The sequence below is a fragment of the Macrobrachium nipponense genome, chromosome 2 (assembly GCF_015104395.2).
Source record: "Macrobrachium nipponense isolate FS-2020 chromosome 2, ASM1510439v2, whole genome shotgun sequence".
Lineage (NCBI taxonomy): Eukaryota > Metazoa > Arthropoda > Malacostraca > Decapoda > Palaemonidae > Macrobrachium > Macrobrachium nipponense.
The window spans coordinates 114,884,055-114,896,855 of NC_087201.1; the positions used below are offsets into that span (position 1 = coordinate 114,884,055).

At 35.4% G+C, this 12,801-nt stretch overlaps 1 protein-coding gene across 13 annotated transcripts in view; it reads right to left on the reverse strand.

Annotated features, from left to right (window-relative positions):
* Positions 1–12,801, reverse strand: part of LOC135220920 (heterogeneous nuclear ribonucleoprotein R-like) — a 349,809-nt gene that overhangs the window by 304,336 nt on the left and 32,672 nt on the right. For all 13 annotated transcript variants that reach the window (XM_064258558.1, XM_064258557.1, XM_064258562.1 and 10 more), the window contains exons 2-5: positions 9,319–9,474; positions 9,041–9,203; positions 7,737–7,900; positions 6,968–7,144 (exon numbers count right to left, since the gene is read on the reverse strand). In XM_064258558.1, coding sequence (XP_064114628.1) covers positions 6,968–7,144; positions 7,737–7,900; positions 9,041–9,203; positions 9,319–9,468 — 654 coding nt within the window. In that variant the 5' untranslated portion in view covers positions 9,469–9,474. The remainder of the gene's footprint in view (positions 1–6,967; positions 7,145–7,736; positions 7,901–9,040; positions 9,204–9,318; positions 9,475–12,801) is intronic.

Here is a 12,801-nt window from a genome sequence, read left to right on the forward strand (position 1 = left end):
CCAAGTTTCGAAAAGTCCGCTTCGGCTGCCGCTGGGAGAGAAAGGCCCATGTTCTCCCCAGTTCGGTACCAGAAACCTCTCTTGCCAGAAAGTATGGCTGGAGGCATACAGAAGGTGGTCCTGCCCAGATTCTTCTTAGACAACATCCATTTGTCTAAGGACTGAAGCGCTCTCTTCATAGAGATCGTAGGTCTCATCTTCAAGACCGACGAAGACTTAGGCACAATCGCACTCGAAAACAGTGATCGAGGCGAAGGAGGAGCGGCAGGAGTTAAAGAATCTCCGTATTCCCGTAAAAGAAGGTCAGTCAGAACTTTATAGTTCGAGACTCCTTCTCTACCGTCACCCTCTTCTTCCGAATCTCCTTCTACACCTTGTGGAGAATCGGCCTGAAAAACGAGAGGATCTTCATCCCGTTCTCTCTCTACTGGTGACAAACTCCTACTAGGAGAGGGGCTCATAGAGTGAACCGACTCTCTCTCACGTCTAAAAGAAGTCTCGCGTCTGCTTGACTTCTCGCGCCTGAACAGCTCCTCGCGCTTGGCTGGCGCCTCGCGCTTGTCTGGCGCCTCGCGCTTGTCTGGCGCCTCGCGCCTGTCTTGCGCCTCGCGCTTGGCTGGCGCTTCACGCTTGGCTGGAGCGTGTAGCCTGGCTGGCATCTCGCGCCTGGCTGACGTCTCGCGCTTGTCTGGCGCCTCACGCAATGTTGACTCCTCGCGCCTGGCTGGCGCCTCGCGCTTGGCTGAATCCTCGCGCTTGGCTGGCGCCTCGCGCTTGGCTGAATCCTCACGCCTAACTGGCGCCTCGCGCCTGGCTGGCGCCTCACGCCTGAGCGTATCCTGATCTAGAGCAACTCGCTCGGATAGATCCTGACGTTTGTACGACTCTTCGCGCCTGAAAGACGTCCCATGTCTGGCGGACACTTCACGTCTGGCTGGTGAAAGAAGACGAGACTTCTTAATAGGAAGTCTAGCGTCCTTCTTGCGAGGGGGATCCCTCGAAAGAACTCCAACCAAAGAGGCAATCTGCTCTTGAACTGCAAGCAATATCCTCTTGGAAGCCACCCCAGCGTCCTCTTCAATAGAAGAAGCAGGAGAACTCGAAGGAATGCGATCCTCAAATACTGCTCTAGGAGGCGTCGCAACCAGCTTAGCCTTCTTGATAGAAGAAGGAGCTTCCTCCGAGAAGCGTTCCGGGCTCGAGTCGAACGCGCGCTCTTTCCAATGCCTTTTCAGTGGCCTAGAAAGATCCGAGTCCTTCCACCCTCGTTTAGGTGAAGGAGAACCGGACGACGAGAAACAATCTCGTAGGACGCTTCTATTAGAGCGGTCCTGAGCAGACTGTAACGAAACAGAACCTGCTGAAGGGACGCCTGACCGTTGGGGATTCCCCACAACCTCCGTACGACTTTCGACTTTCCTACTCCTCTGGGTATGTGAGTTTGGAAGAGGTCTAGGCCTGGGAGCATCGCAGGGACGGTCAGACGCCCCCTCCACAACACTGGGAACACTCACTTCACTTAGTAAATCACAATCACTAGCCTTACCTTGCATGGCCGCCATCTTTGTCTTCATTTTACGAAGAGTAGCCTTCAGATTGGCGATTTCAGAAGCCGAATCCGAATGCAAAGCCTGTGAGGATTCAGATACATAGGGAGAATCATATTCATTAACAAAAGGAGAGTTAGACTCAGAAAAAGGCTCAATAGGCCTTGTACTAACACTCTTTTGTGCAGCCCGTCTAATCCTATCCCTCTCTAACTTCTTCAAGTAAGAAGTTAGAGTCTTCCATTCATTAGCATCCAACTTTTCACACTCAATACAGGTGTTAGCCAAAGAACAGTCAAACCCCCTACATTTACGACATACAGTGTGAGGATCAACCGAAGCCTTCGGTATCCTCACCTTGCAGCCTACATTCACACACACACTCACACTAACACTTGAGTCAGACATTCTATTAGAAAAATCAAAAGCAAGTCCAAATCCAGTCCACAGTAGCGAATGCCAAAACAACGATCCAGTACGTCACCAAGAAATCCAATAAAGATGATCAATAAAGTCTTGAAAAGCGAATTCCAGTCAGGAGGTAGTAACAACAATGTTGATACCACCGGTGACAGAGAAAATATGATAGAAAATGGGAATGGTTCCTAGTCCTGCCGCCCAGGGCAGGCAGGTAGATCACCTGACCTACCGGTAGCGAGTGGCGCGAAATTTGAATTTCTGTCGGGGACGACGGAGTCTTAGCTATGTATATATCTGACAGGTAAGTTCATTGTATGAAAATATATATATATATATATATATATATATATATATATATATATATATATATATATATATATATATATATATATATACACATTTTTTTTTTTTTTTTTGGCTGCATTGAGAAGCAAAATGTCTACTTAACGGCAGTTTTTTTTTTTTTTTTTTTAATAAAACAAAATATGACACAGGCAGTCCACAGTTATCGGCGGACTCAGTTAATGGCAATCCAGACAAATGCCATACAATCGGCAATTTATTACAGCATAACGTGGAGAGTTCTAGTTATCGGCGCCACAAGGTACCAGTAAGAGTTAAGATGCCATAACAAACCAAACAGTAATGACACTAACCAGTTATCAGCGTCATAAATCAGTTTCAGTTAATGATGGTTTTCACTTATCAGGACCCCGCCGAGAACGGAACCCTGGCCAATAACCGGGGACTCCCTCTATTATGAGTTCACCGAAAGGGACTTTTTCTTCTGATAGCAACATTGTTTGTAACAATTTTGAAAGATTTTTTTCAAAATGACAAATATCCTTACATACATACATACAAATATATATAAAGATAATATATATATAATAATATATATATATAATATATATATAGATATATATATATATATATATATATATATATATATATATATATATATATACATATACACACACACACACACACACACACACACACACATATATATATATATATATATATATATATATATATATATATATATATATATATATATATATATATATAATGTGATTCTGAAACAAGAATACAGGCAGTCCCCCGGGATACGACGGGTTTGGGTTACGACGTTCCGTAGTTAAGGCGCTTTTCAATACAACACCAAAAATGCAAAATAATCAATATTTGAAGGTTTTTTTTTTTAATGAAAAATACAATAAGAATGAAGTTTACATAGTTTTGAATGAACCCAAAGCATTAAAAGTAATGTTTTCTTAGGATTTTTGACGATTTTTGGCTTACGACACTTCTCAAGAACGGAACCCCGATCGTAACCCTGGGACTGCCTGTATATAAGTGATTCTGAAACAAGAAAATTTCTTCATGAAGATACCTTTGAAATTTAAATAGAACATATTTTGAAGTCGCAAACAGCAATTATTGCAGTTTTTGTATTTTTGTTTTTTTATACGTGTTTTCAGTATATTTCATTTCTTATATTTTTGACCCAATAAAGATTGCTCAAAAATGTGTTTAGCATGTTCTCTGGCAATGTTTTAGCTTTCCAAAAAGACCTTTCAGCTTTGACAGCTTCAAAACTATAAACAAAGTTTCTTTCACTGGGGCAAAACAGAAAAAATTCTGTTTCAATAATGGCAAGACTAGAGTACTGCTTAAGACTTTCTGGTAAAATACAGGCAAGTCATCATTGCAAATATAAAATGCTGGAGTAGATATTTTAAATAGTAAAAGTATACATCATTTAAGCACAAAAACATGAAAAAAACATTTCCAAGTGATTTTACATTGTATGTTTGATTTGATTTCACTGTTAACCACTTACATAATATTGATATGATTTCACTGTTAACCATCACTTATATAATTATTGAAATTTCAAATATTGAAGTAATATAATTTCATAAAACTTTATATATCACATTTTTCTGCACTACCATTCAATAAGCATTTTGTAAACTGTACATGACCAACAATAAAAAAAAAAATTTCCATATCAATGTCTGTTAATTGTTACCTCAATCATGGCTTGTATCAATCACAAATTAATTTAAAAATCCTCACATCCTCAACAACAAGCTCATTCATACACATTATTTTCCAGTGCAATCACTGAAGAAAATTAATTTCAGACCTTAAGCATAATCACAATCCATCCTTGAAATCAAAACACCAGTGGAGTAATAATATGTCCTCACTCTATCCACATACTGAAGCCCATCATGACCCAGGGTATTTAAAAACACATGAGCATTAAAATACATGATGCCAATTCTCATCAAAAATTTTGCTTAAGTTTTCTATGTCTACAAAATAGAAAGTTCAGGTAAGCACAGGTATTTTTCTTTCACGAACGTAATAAGAAACAGCACACGGCGGCTATAGAAGGGTATTAAAAAAAGGAGGGGGAAGGGGGGAGAGGGAGAGGGAGGGAAGGAGATTGAAATATACACCCATCAACATTTTTGAAGTCTCCTTTCACTACCAATAAATGAAAACTATAAAGCTGTCCTCAAAGACAAATAAATATTTACTGTATATATTGAGAATCTCCAGAATGAATATCAAGGTCCCATTACAACAATGTGACTAAAAAAATCCCCATTATCCTCAATTTTGTGCTATCATCCAAGCCATTTCCTTGGATATTCAGATTATCAATTTCAGACATGGTCAAATTTCTTTAGATTGACTCAATCACGGCTTCATTAAACAACCTTCCAAAAAAAATCTTAAAACATTCCCTAAAAGCTATAATACTGGAATATACAGAATCAGCACCAGCATGTTGTTCCTACCTCAAAACCTACAAAATAGTAATATATTATCTGAATAATCCCTACCAACCTATCTTGAACATTTAGCTCAATCCCCTACAAACTCTTTCAACACAAAAACAAATATTTCTGTCCTTTTTTGTGTGAACTGAAGAAGGAAAAACTTCTTAGAAATTTTTATTAGGCCAACATAAACAAATATACTGAATTAAAGGTAATTTGTATTTTTCCTGATACAAACCTACACTTCCAAAGAAGTACTCCACACAAAGTACACATCTGGCTGTCTGAAACTTATAAAAACAAATGTCTAATGAATGATTACACATTGTTTCTACACTTTATTATAAAAACTATTAAAGATTACATCTTCACTGAAAGTAGCACCTCATAAAACCTTACAAAGATATAAAACTGGCTTCTTCAATTTCTCCTAATATTCCAAACCTTATAACCAACTCCAATTTTTAACCAAATAAATGTATCCACAATCCTAACGGAAGAGAGTAACTAATTTACCTATAATTCTTTTAAGAGAATGAAACAATTCAAACCCTGTCATAAATATACTTTTGCAGAGATAATGTGAAAATAAAGACTGGGTGTTACAATAAAACAAAAGAGGGGAATTATGCATTTCTTATTTAGTTCAATAGCTGGTACCTGTGCAGTACCTCAAGTTAAGGAAAAGGCTGCCATGCAGTTACCAAAGTCTGGGGATCCAATTGTCTTTTCTTTCGTTCTTACGATATTGTATAATGTAATATTGACGCCAAATATATATACTATATACTAGGAATATGAAAACTTCTGAATAAACTAAAATCGATGTTGCATGCATATTAGATATTGGTCCATTGCAAATGACTTTCATGCTTTCTTCAATTTCTTATATATCTATGCAATCCGACATCGGTTTCCATTTTGTTTCGTAAATGCACTATGAAATTAAAGAGAACATTTGCACATCATGTTGGTTTATATAAAGTTCTTATTTACATTAATAAATATTGTCATCTGTTTTTTGTGGGTCCTATGACCATAAAGCAGTAAAACTCTCAATAAACCAACATAAAAAATCTGTGAAACAAACTTAGCTTAATGGGGAGAATTTTCAATAAATGAGGTCCCTGGAAGACATTTTTTCACATCATTCTAACTAAAAATATGAACCCCTGAATACAGCAACCATTCAAGTTCAAAATTAGCTCATCAGCTACTCAAATCCAAGAGTCTACCTAAGACCATTAATTAATTCATATTTATAATGATTTTCTTTAATTATATAGAAATACTTTTTGACATACATTTACAAACTACAGCATCCACTGTGCCTACATTATAAGATAAACATTTTTTAAAACTAATCTACCACTACTTTGTCATTGCAATGAACAACCTTTCATGTATATATTATAGTTGAAATTCCTTAAATTTAATCGAGCCACCTGTGCCCACTGTAGTTCCAGAATCTTTTTTTTTTTTTTTACTTACTCCCAAAACCTTACATTACTCTCTTTTACCATTAACCTGTAAATATGACTAAAAAATAAATTAAAATAGAAAGGGGGATGCATAAAAATATTACTAGCTTTTTCCAGTAACATTAAACAAATTTACAAGTGCAAACGATAGCATTCCTGCTTTGGAAAGCGTTAGGTATTATCAGGCTCAATAATATATCTAAAATTGTGGATCAACTCAAAGTAATCAAGCTACCATATTAAATACCATATTAAATGGAAATTTTCACTCCTAAATATGACCACCTGATAAGAATGCATTATTTGATCTACTTTGACCTATCTACATAGGGAATGTTTACACAGGGCAATAACAGACTTCAACTTGTTCATATTACAAGTACAATATGCTTCTACATTTTATTTTATACTTTTTATATAATATAAACTTAAATTCCCACGTAAGCAGTGACACAAATATGCACTAAAAATAATCAAATATGCACTATGTACTCCTGATATGACAAATCTACCCAAGACTTTCCTTCAAAAATAACACCATAAAACTTTGCACAATTTATCGTTACTATTATCAAAATTTGCATCTCCAGACACCTTTCCAAATTCATCTGAAAGCATGGTTCCAATACAAATTTTTCTAATAAGCCCTTTTAAAGAATACTTACGCATAGGATAAACCAGTTGTGCAACCTGAGAATCAATACAAACAGCAACATACCTGCTTCACCGCCTCATTAGCAGCTGACCGCGTCGTGAAAGTTATGAAGGCATAGCCTCTGTTTTGGCCAGTCATAGGATCCATCATGAGCCGAAGATCCCAGATCTCGCCACATTTTTCAAAAAGAGGGATTAATTCGTCTTCATAGAGTTCCTTTGGAATCTTACCACAAAAGACCTACGCCCGTAAGAGAAAAAAAAGGGGAAAGAGGGAATATTTAAATAACTCTTTCTATGAAGAACCCACTGATAAAACTTATCTTACCTTAAAATATTAACTGATTACTTGATCTCCCAGACCTGAAGAGATGTCCCTCCTCCCTTCTTACTTCCAGTTGACGATTGCCTGAACTGTCATGGACTGGGTACACAGTGCTTACTTTATCACATAAGCACTTTCAATTGAAATTTCAATCCCACAGGCTAATCAACCGTAAGGGACTCCTAACAAGATTTGCTTCTTGAAATTCACCCACTTGTGGAATAACAAAAAATTAATCATCACATGTATATGTTAAATATTCAGTTCTATGACCTACTTTCCACAGAGCAGAAAACTAAAAGTATATTAATAAACTCTTTAGTCCACAGCACCCCAGTTTAAATTTCTAATATACTTATCGGCAAAAAGTTAAAAAGCTTACCCTTTACTTAACCTTTATCAAAGCCAACTTAACTCCTAGGTTATAGAGGCATGCAAGTAAAAGTCCCTAGCATAAAAATAATAATTACCTTAAACAAGATGTTAATACACCTTAAATTGAATTTACCTCACAACCTGGTCCCGGTGGTGGCCCTTCCCAGTCTGGGGGAGGGCCACCGTACTTTCTTTGCCCAGTGGTTACATCTAATGTGTAACCTGATCGCTCCAAAATTGCTTTCAAGTTATCTTCATCTGGGCCTTTACCTGGATTAACAGCCACACTGTCTGCTGCTGCAAGAGCAAAATAAATGATTAATAATATTTCTACGAATATTTCAGTCTCTCAACCCTACAACTTGGACTGTATTATTCACATTACTTATCTACTAATACTGAACTTGCATATTTTATATGGAAATAAATTTTAGTGGAAAAAGAAAAAGTGCCACAAAAAACATAGAACTGTCAATGAAGATTTTCCACCAAGTGTCAAACCAAGAACTCAATATGTATATTTTCTAACACACTATATAACATGCCTCTTGATTTATTTCCACGTTATACTTACCGTATAATGAGATGTCAAACTAGATAGATAAAAATTCAAATGCCAAATTGTAACAATGAAATACATTTTACTGAAATAAAAAGCTTTCAAAAACTTTGCTAAACATGAGCTCAAACAATTTGCTACTTATCCTTTCTTGGGAACATGAGTCCCAATGCAAATTTTTCTGAATGGACAGAACTCATCCTCACATGTAGTTACAGTAATATAAATACATACAGAGAGACTTCACATACAACTGACACTAGATTCAAATGCTGGCACGAGTTGCAGACAAATGGCAACAATTCCTTTAATCTTAAAACTTTTATGGAATTTAGGATTAGAACATTCAAATAATTTATAATACAGGCAGTCTCCGGTTGGCGGACTCCTTTAATGGCAATCTGGTTTTATGACACTTGTCTAGTGCCATAAAACTAGCAATTTATGGTGCCATAACGGGACAAGTTTCAGTTATTGGTGCCGTAAGGTGCTGATTATAGTTATGGTGCCATAACATACCTAACAGAGGCACCATTAACCAGTTATCGACACCATAAATCACTGTTTCAGTTCCTAGTGGTTTTCGCTTATTAGCACCCTGCCGAGAACCGGGGACTACCTGTACCTGCAAACTCAATGGAAAACTAGGAAGAGGTAGGATCACAACCACCAGTTTCATATTAATAAATTCAAGTAAACTTTTTTTTTTTTTTCCCCACCCCCTGAAAAAATATTGCTCAAAAGTTCTATGACTGAGTAATGTATTTTCTTTCTAAAATCCTCAAAAACCTTACCGGAACCTTTTGAATACAAGATTTAGACATGTCAAAACTAGAACATGACAACAATACTTTGTCATAAATATTTAATAAACTTACTATTATACTGTTTCCTTTGTCGATATGTTTTCATAACTCCACAAAGGTACGCCGATTTGTTTGAGACATGCTCCAGATTTGATTCTAGGAACTGCTTAAGGACTGTTACAGCTCCTTCTACTGGGAATTCCTTCAAGGCATCCAAGGCTCGCTCATCCAAATCCTGCAACAACTGGTTACTAGAGACAAGACTATAAAAGTCATTTCTATATAAAATTCAGTATATATATATAAAAAAAATAAATAAAAAAAACTAACTAACCCACCAACCAACCTACCTCATGCCTGAGTTTTCCTTGTTTGTAGATTTCATCTAGTTTTGCTGCAACTTTCTCATTCAACCCATACTGGATTAGTTTCTGATAATCTTCAGTTCTCTCACCATCTATCTGTGACCCCGGGTCACCTCCTCCATTTCCTTCTGCCATCACTTACTGCAAAAGAAATACCTGCTCAGTGTTTATTATATTAATTACTCACTTATTAATGTTCCACTGACCAACACCATAATGCTTTTATATATACAGGCAGTCCCCGGGTTACGACGGCCTCGGCTTACGACGTTCCGAGGTTAAGGCACTTTTCAATTATATTCATCAGGAATTATTTCCAGGGTTACGATGCCTACAACACTGATCTGGCGAATGAAATATGACACCAAATATACAAAATAATCAATATTTGAAATTTTTTTTTTTTTTGATGAAAAATGCAATAAGAATGCAGTTTACATAGTTTTCAATGCACCCAAAGCATTTAAAGTAAGGTTTTCAGAGGATTTTTTATGATGATCCAGCTAACGACCATTTTTGGGTTACGACGCATCTCAAGAATGGAACTCCCGTCGTAACCCGGGGACTGCCTGTATTATACATATACATATACATACACACACACACACACCACACACACACACATATATATATATATATATATATATATATATATATATATATATATATATATACTATATATATCTATATATATATATATATATATAATATATAATATAATATATATATAATATCTATTATATATATATAATATATATATAGATATATATATATATATATATATATATATATATGAATCAAAAGTTTGGAAAAATGATAAATCCATAAATAAAGGTATAAGCCATGAAGGAAAGATAAACAGCGGAATTTCAGCAAGACCTTCTGACTTGACGTCCTTTACTTAGGACGTCGAGTCGAAAGATCTTGTAGAAACTCTGTTGTTTATCTTTCCTTCATGGCTTATACCTATATATATATATATATATAATGTGTATGTTTTGGTGTATATATATTAAATTAAATAAAACACATATTTACTAAACATTTAACATAACATATAATCTACATTGCACAAGTGTACATTGCTTAATATTTAGAAAGGTAACCTGACTGCTTCAATACTCAATGCAATGTCAATTAGATAAAATATTGACCAATATCCCCTTCTCTTTCGCACACATTACTAACGTAGTCAAAACCCAGTATCCTCCACTGAGCCTCTTAAACATAAAAAAAAAAAAACTATCATGTACAACCAATTAACGTTTGTTATAGCAGGTAATGAGTAGGGTTTATATAGTCTTAACCCTCTTACGCCGACTGGACGTATTTTACGTCAACTTACAAAAGTTTTTTTTTAAATTCGCGGAAAAATACTTATAGGCCTACCAGCCTAAAACTTTTGAATCACGCGCCTTGGGGGATGCTGGGAGTTCACGGATCAAAGTGTTGTTTTGTTTACAATCGTTACGCAGGCGCGCAAGCGCGAATTTCTTTCTTGCCGCACTTAAAAGTATCTCGGAAATTATTTCGTCACTTTGACATAATTTTTGTACCATTGTAAATTAGCCGTTACATGAAGTATTATATATGAAAATGTGCGCATTTTTATGTAGAATACAACAATAAAATACTCATGATTGTAGCTTTTATCAGTTTTGAGATATTTTCATATAAATAAGGATAATTGCCAAAATTTCAACCTTCGGTCAACTTTGACTCTACCGAAATGGTCGAAAAACGCAATTGTAAGCTAAAACTCTAATATTTTAGTAATATTCAATCATTTACCTTCATTTTGCAACTAATTGGAAGTCTCTAGCACAATATTTCTATTTATGGTGAATTTATGAAAAAACTTTTTCCTTACGTCTGCGCGGTAACTCTTCCGAAAAAAATCATACATGCGATTGTGGTAATGTTTGCACCATTTTAAAATTAGCCGTTATATAAAGTTTTATATATGGAAATGTGCGCAATTTCATGCACAATACAACTAAAAACAACCCATGGTTGTAGCTTTTATCAGTTTTGAGATATTTTCATATAAATAACGATAATTGCCAAAATTTCAACCTTCGGTCAACTTTAACTCTACCGAAATGGTCAAAAAACGCAATTATAAGCTAAAACGCTTATATTCTAGTAATATTCAAGCATTTATCTTCATTTTGCAACAAATTGGAAGTCTCTAGCACAATATTTCGATTTATGGTGAATTTATGAAAAAAAAAACATTTTCTTTACGTCTGCGCGGTAACTCTTCCGAAAAATCATACGAGAGAGAGAGAGAGAGAGAGAGAGAGAGAGAGAAGAGAGAGAGAGAGAGAGAGAGAGAGAGAGAGAGAGAGAGAGAGAGAGAGAGAGAGAAATTTTAAAACATATTAAAAGTAGTGATTTCAGTATATAGGCCAATAAGCAATGTATATGAACTGCCCACCCTTGAATCATTTATTAAACAACTGGTTCCCCAGTTTCAACACCCAGAGCTCGTCCACACAACTGTACCTGAGTTAACTTTTAGTTATACTTTCTCATTCTGTCTTCTGCCTTCATTGCATAAGGTTGGTTAGCAGTCTTTGGTCTTACTTTTCTTTTTTTATTATCATTGTGTATTGTAATTTGTGAATGTTACTAAATTTTAGAGTGATCTAAAGTAATTTTATTCATTATCTAACAGATTCCCTGTGGATGCAATAAAGTTATTACGAAATGTAGGAAATAAAGAATCACAATGCATTTAAAACGTTTCCATGCTCCACCTTCACCTTTCTTGTTGATATATACATATACATACATACATATATATATATATATATATATATTATATATAATATATATATTACACATACACACACATATTTGAGTAATATTCTTTGCGGTTTTTTTCTTTTCTTTTTAGGGTTATTGTTCAAATATAAATACAGATTGTACAGGACTTACAATCTGACTTTCATTTGCAATTTTTAAATTTTTTTCAGTTCTTTAAGTTTCAACTCAGTCTGTACTTTATGTAATTTTTCTTAAATACTTGAAAGATCCTTTATAAAATTATTTCATCCCTATTTCTTAGCACCAAAGATGCTTTTTATATAAGTAACTTATAAAGTAATTACATAGCTATTATTTCCACTTTTATGACAGCTTGAATTCAAAATTCACAGGTAACACTCAAACGTCTGTGTAGGTGACTAGCTCAACCCACTATCTGGGGAACTACTTGAGCAGATAAGCAGATAACCTCATTCTCTTCCTGCCAGGCTCGGCATAAACAGCGCTGGTGGCAGCTTGGTCATTATTTTTTAGTTATATATATGTAAATTTTTTAGTTATATATGTAACTTAAATTTCAGTGATGTACTACACATCCACTGGAAGCATATTTAGTAACCTTCATGAAATCTCTGGATGAGTTTTTTCTTGTTTTGTGAGTGGCTGTTAATAGATTTGCCCTAAAAGTAATTCTCA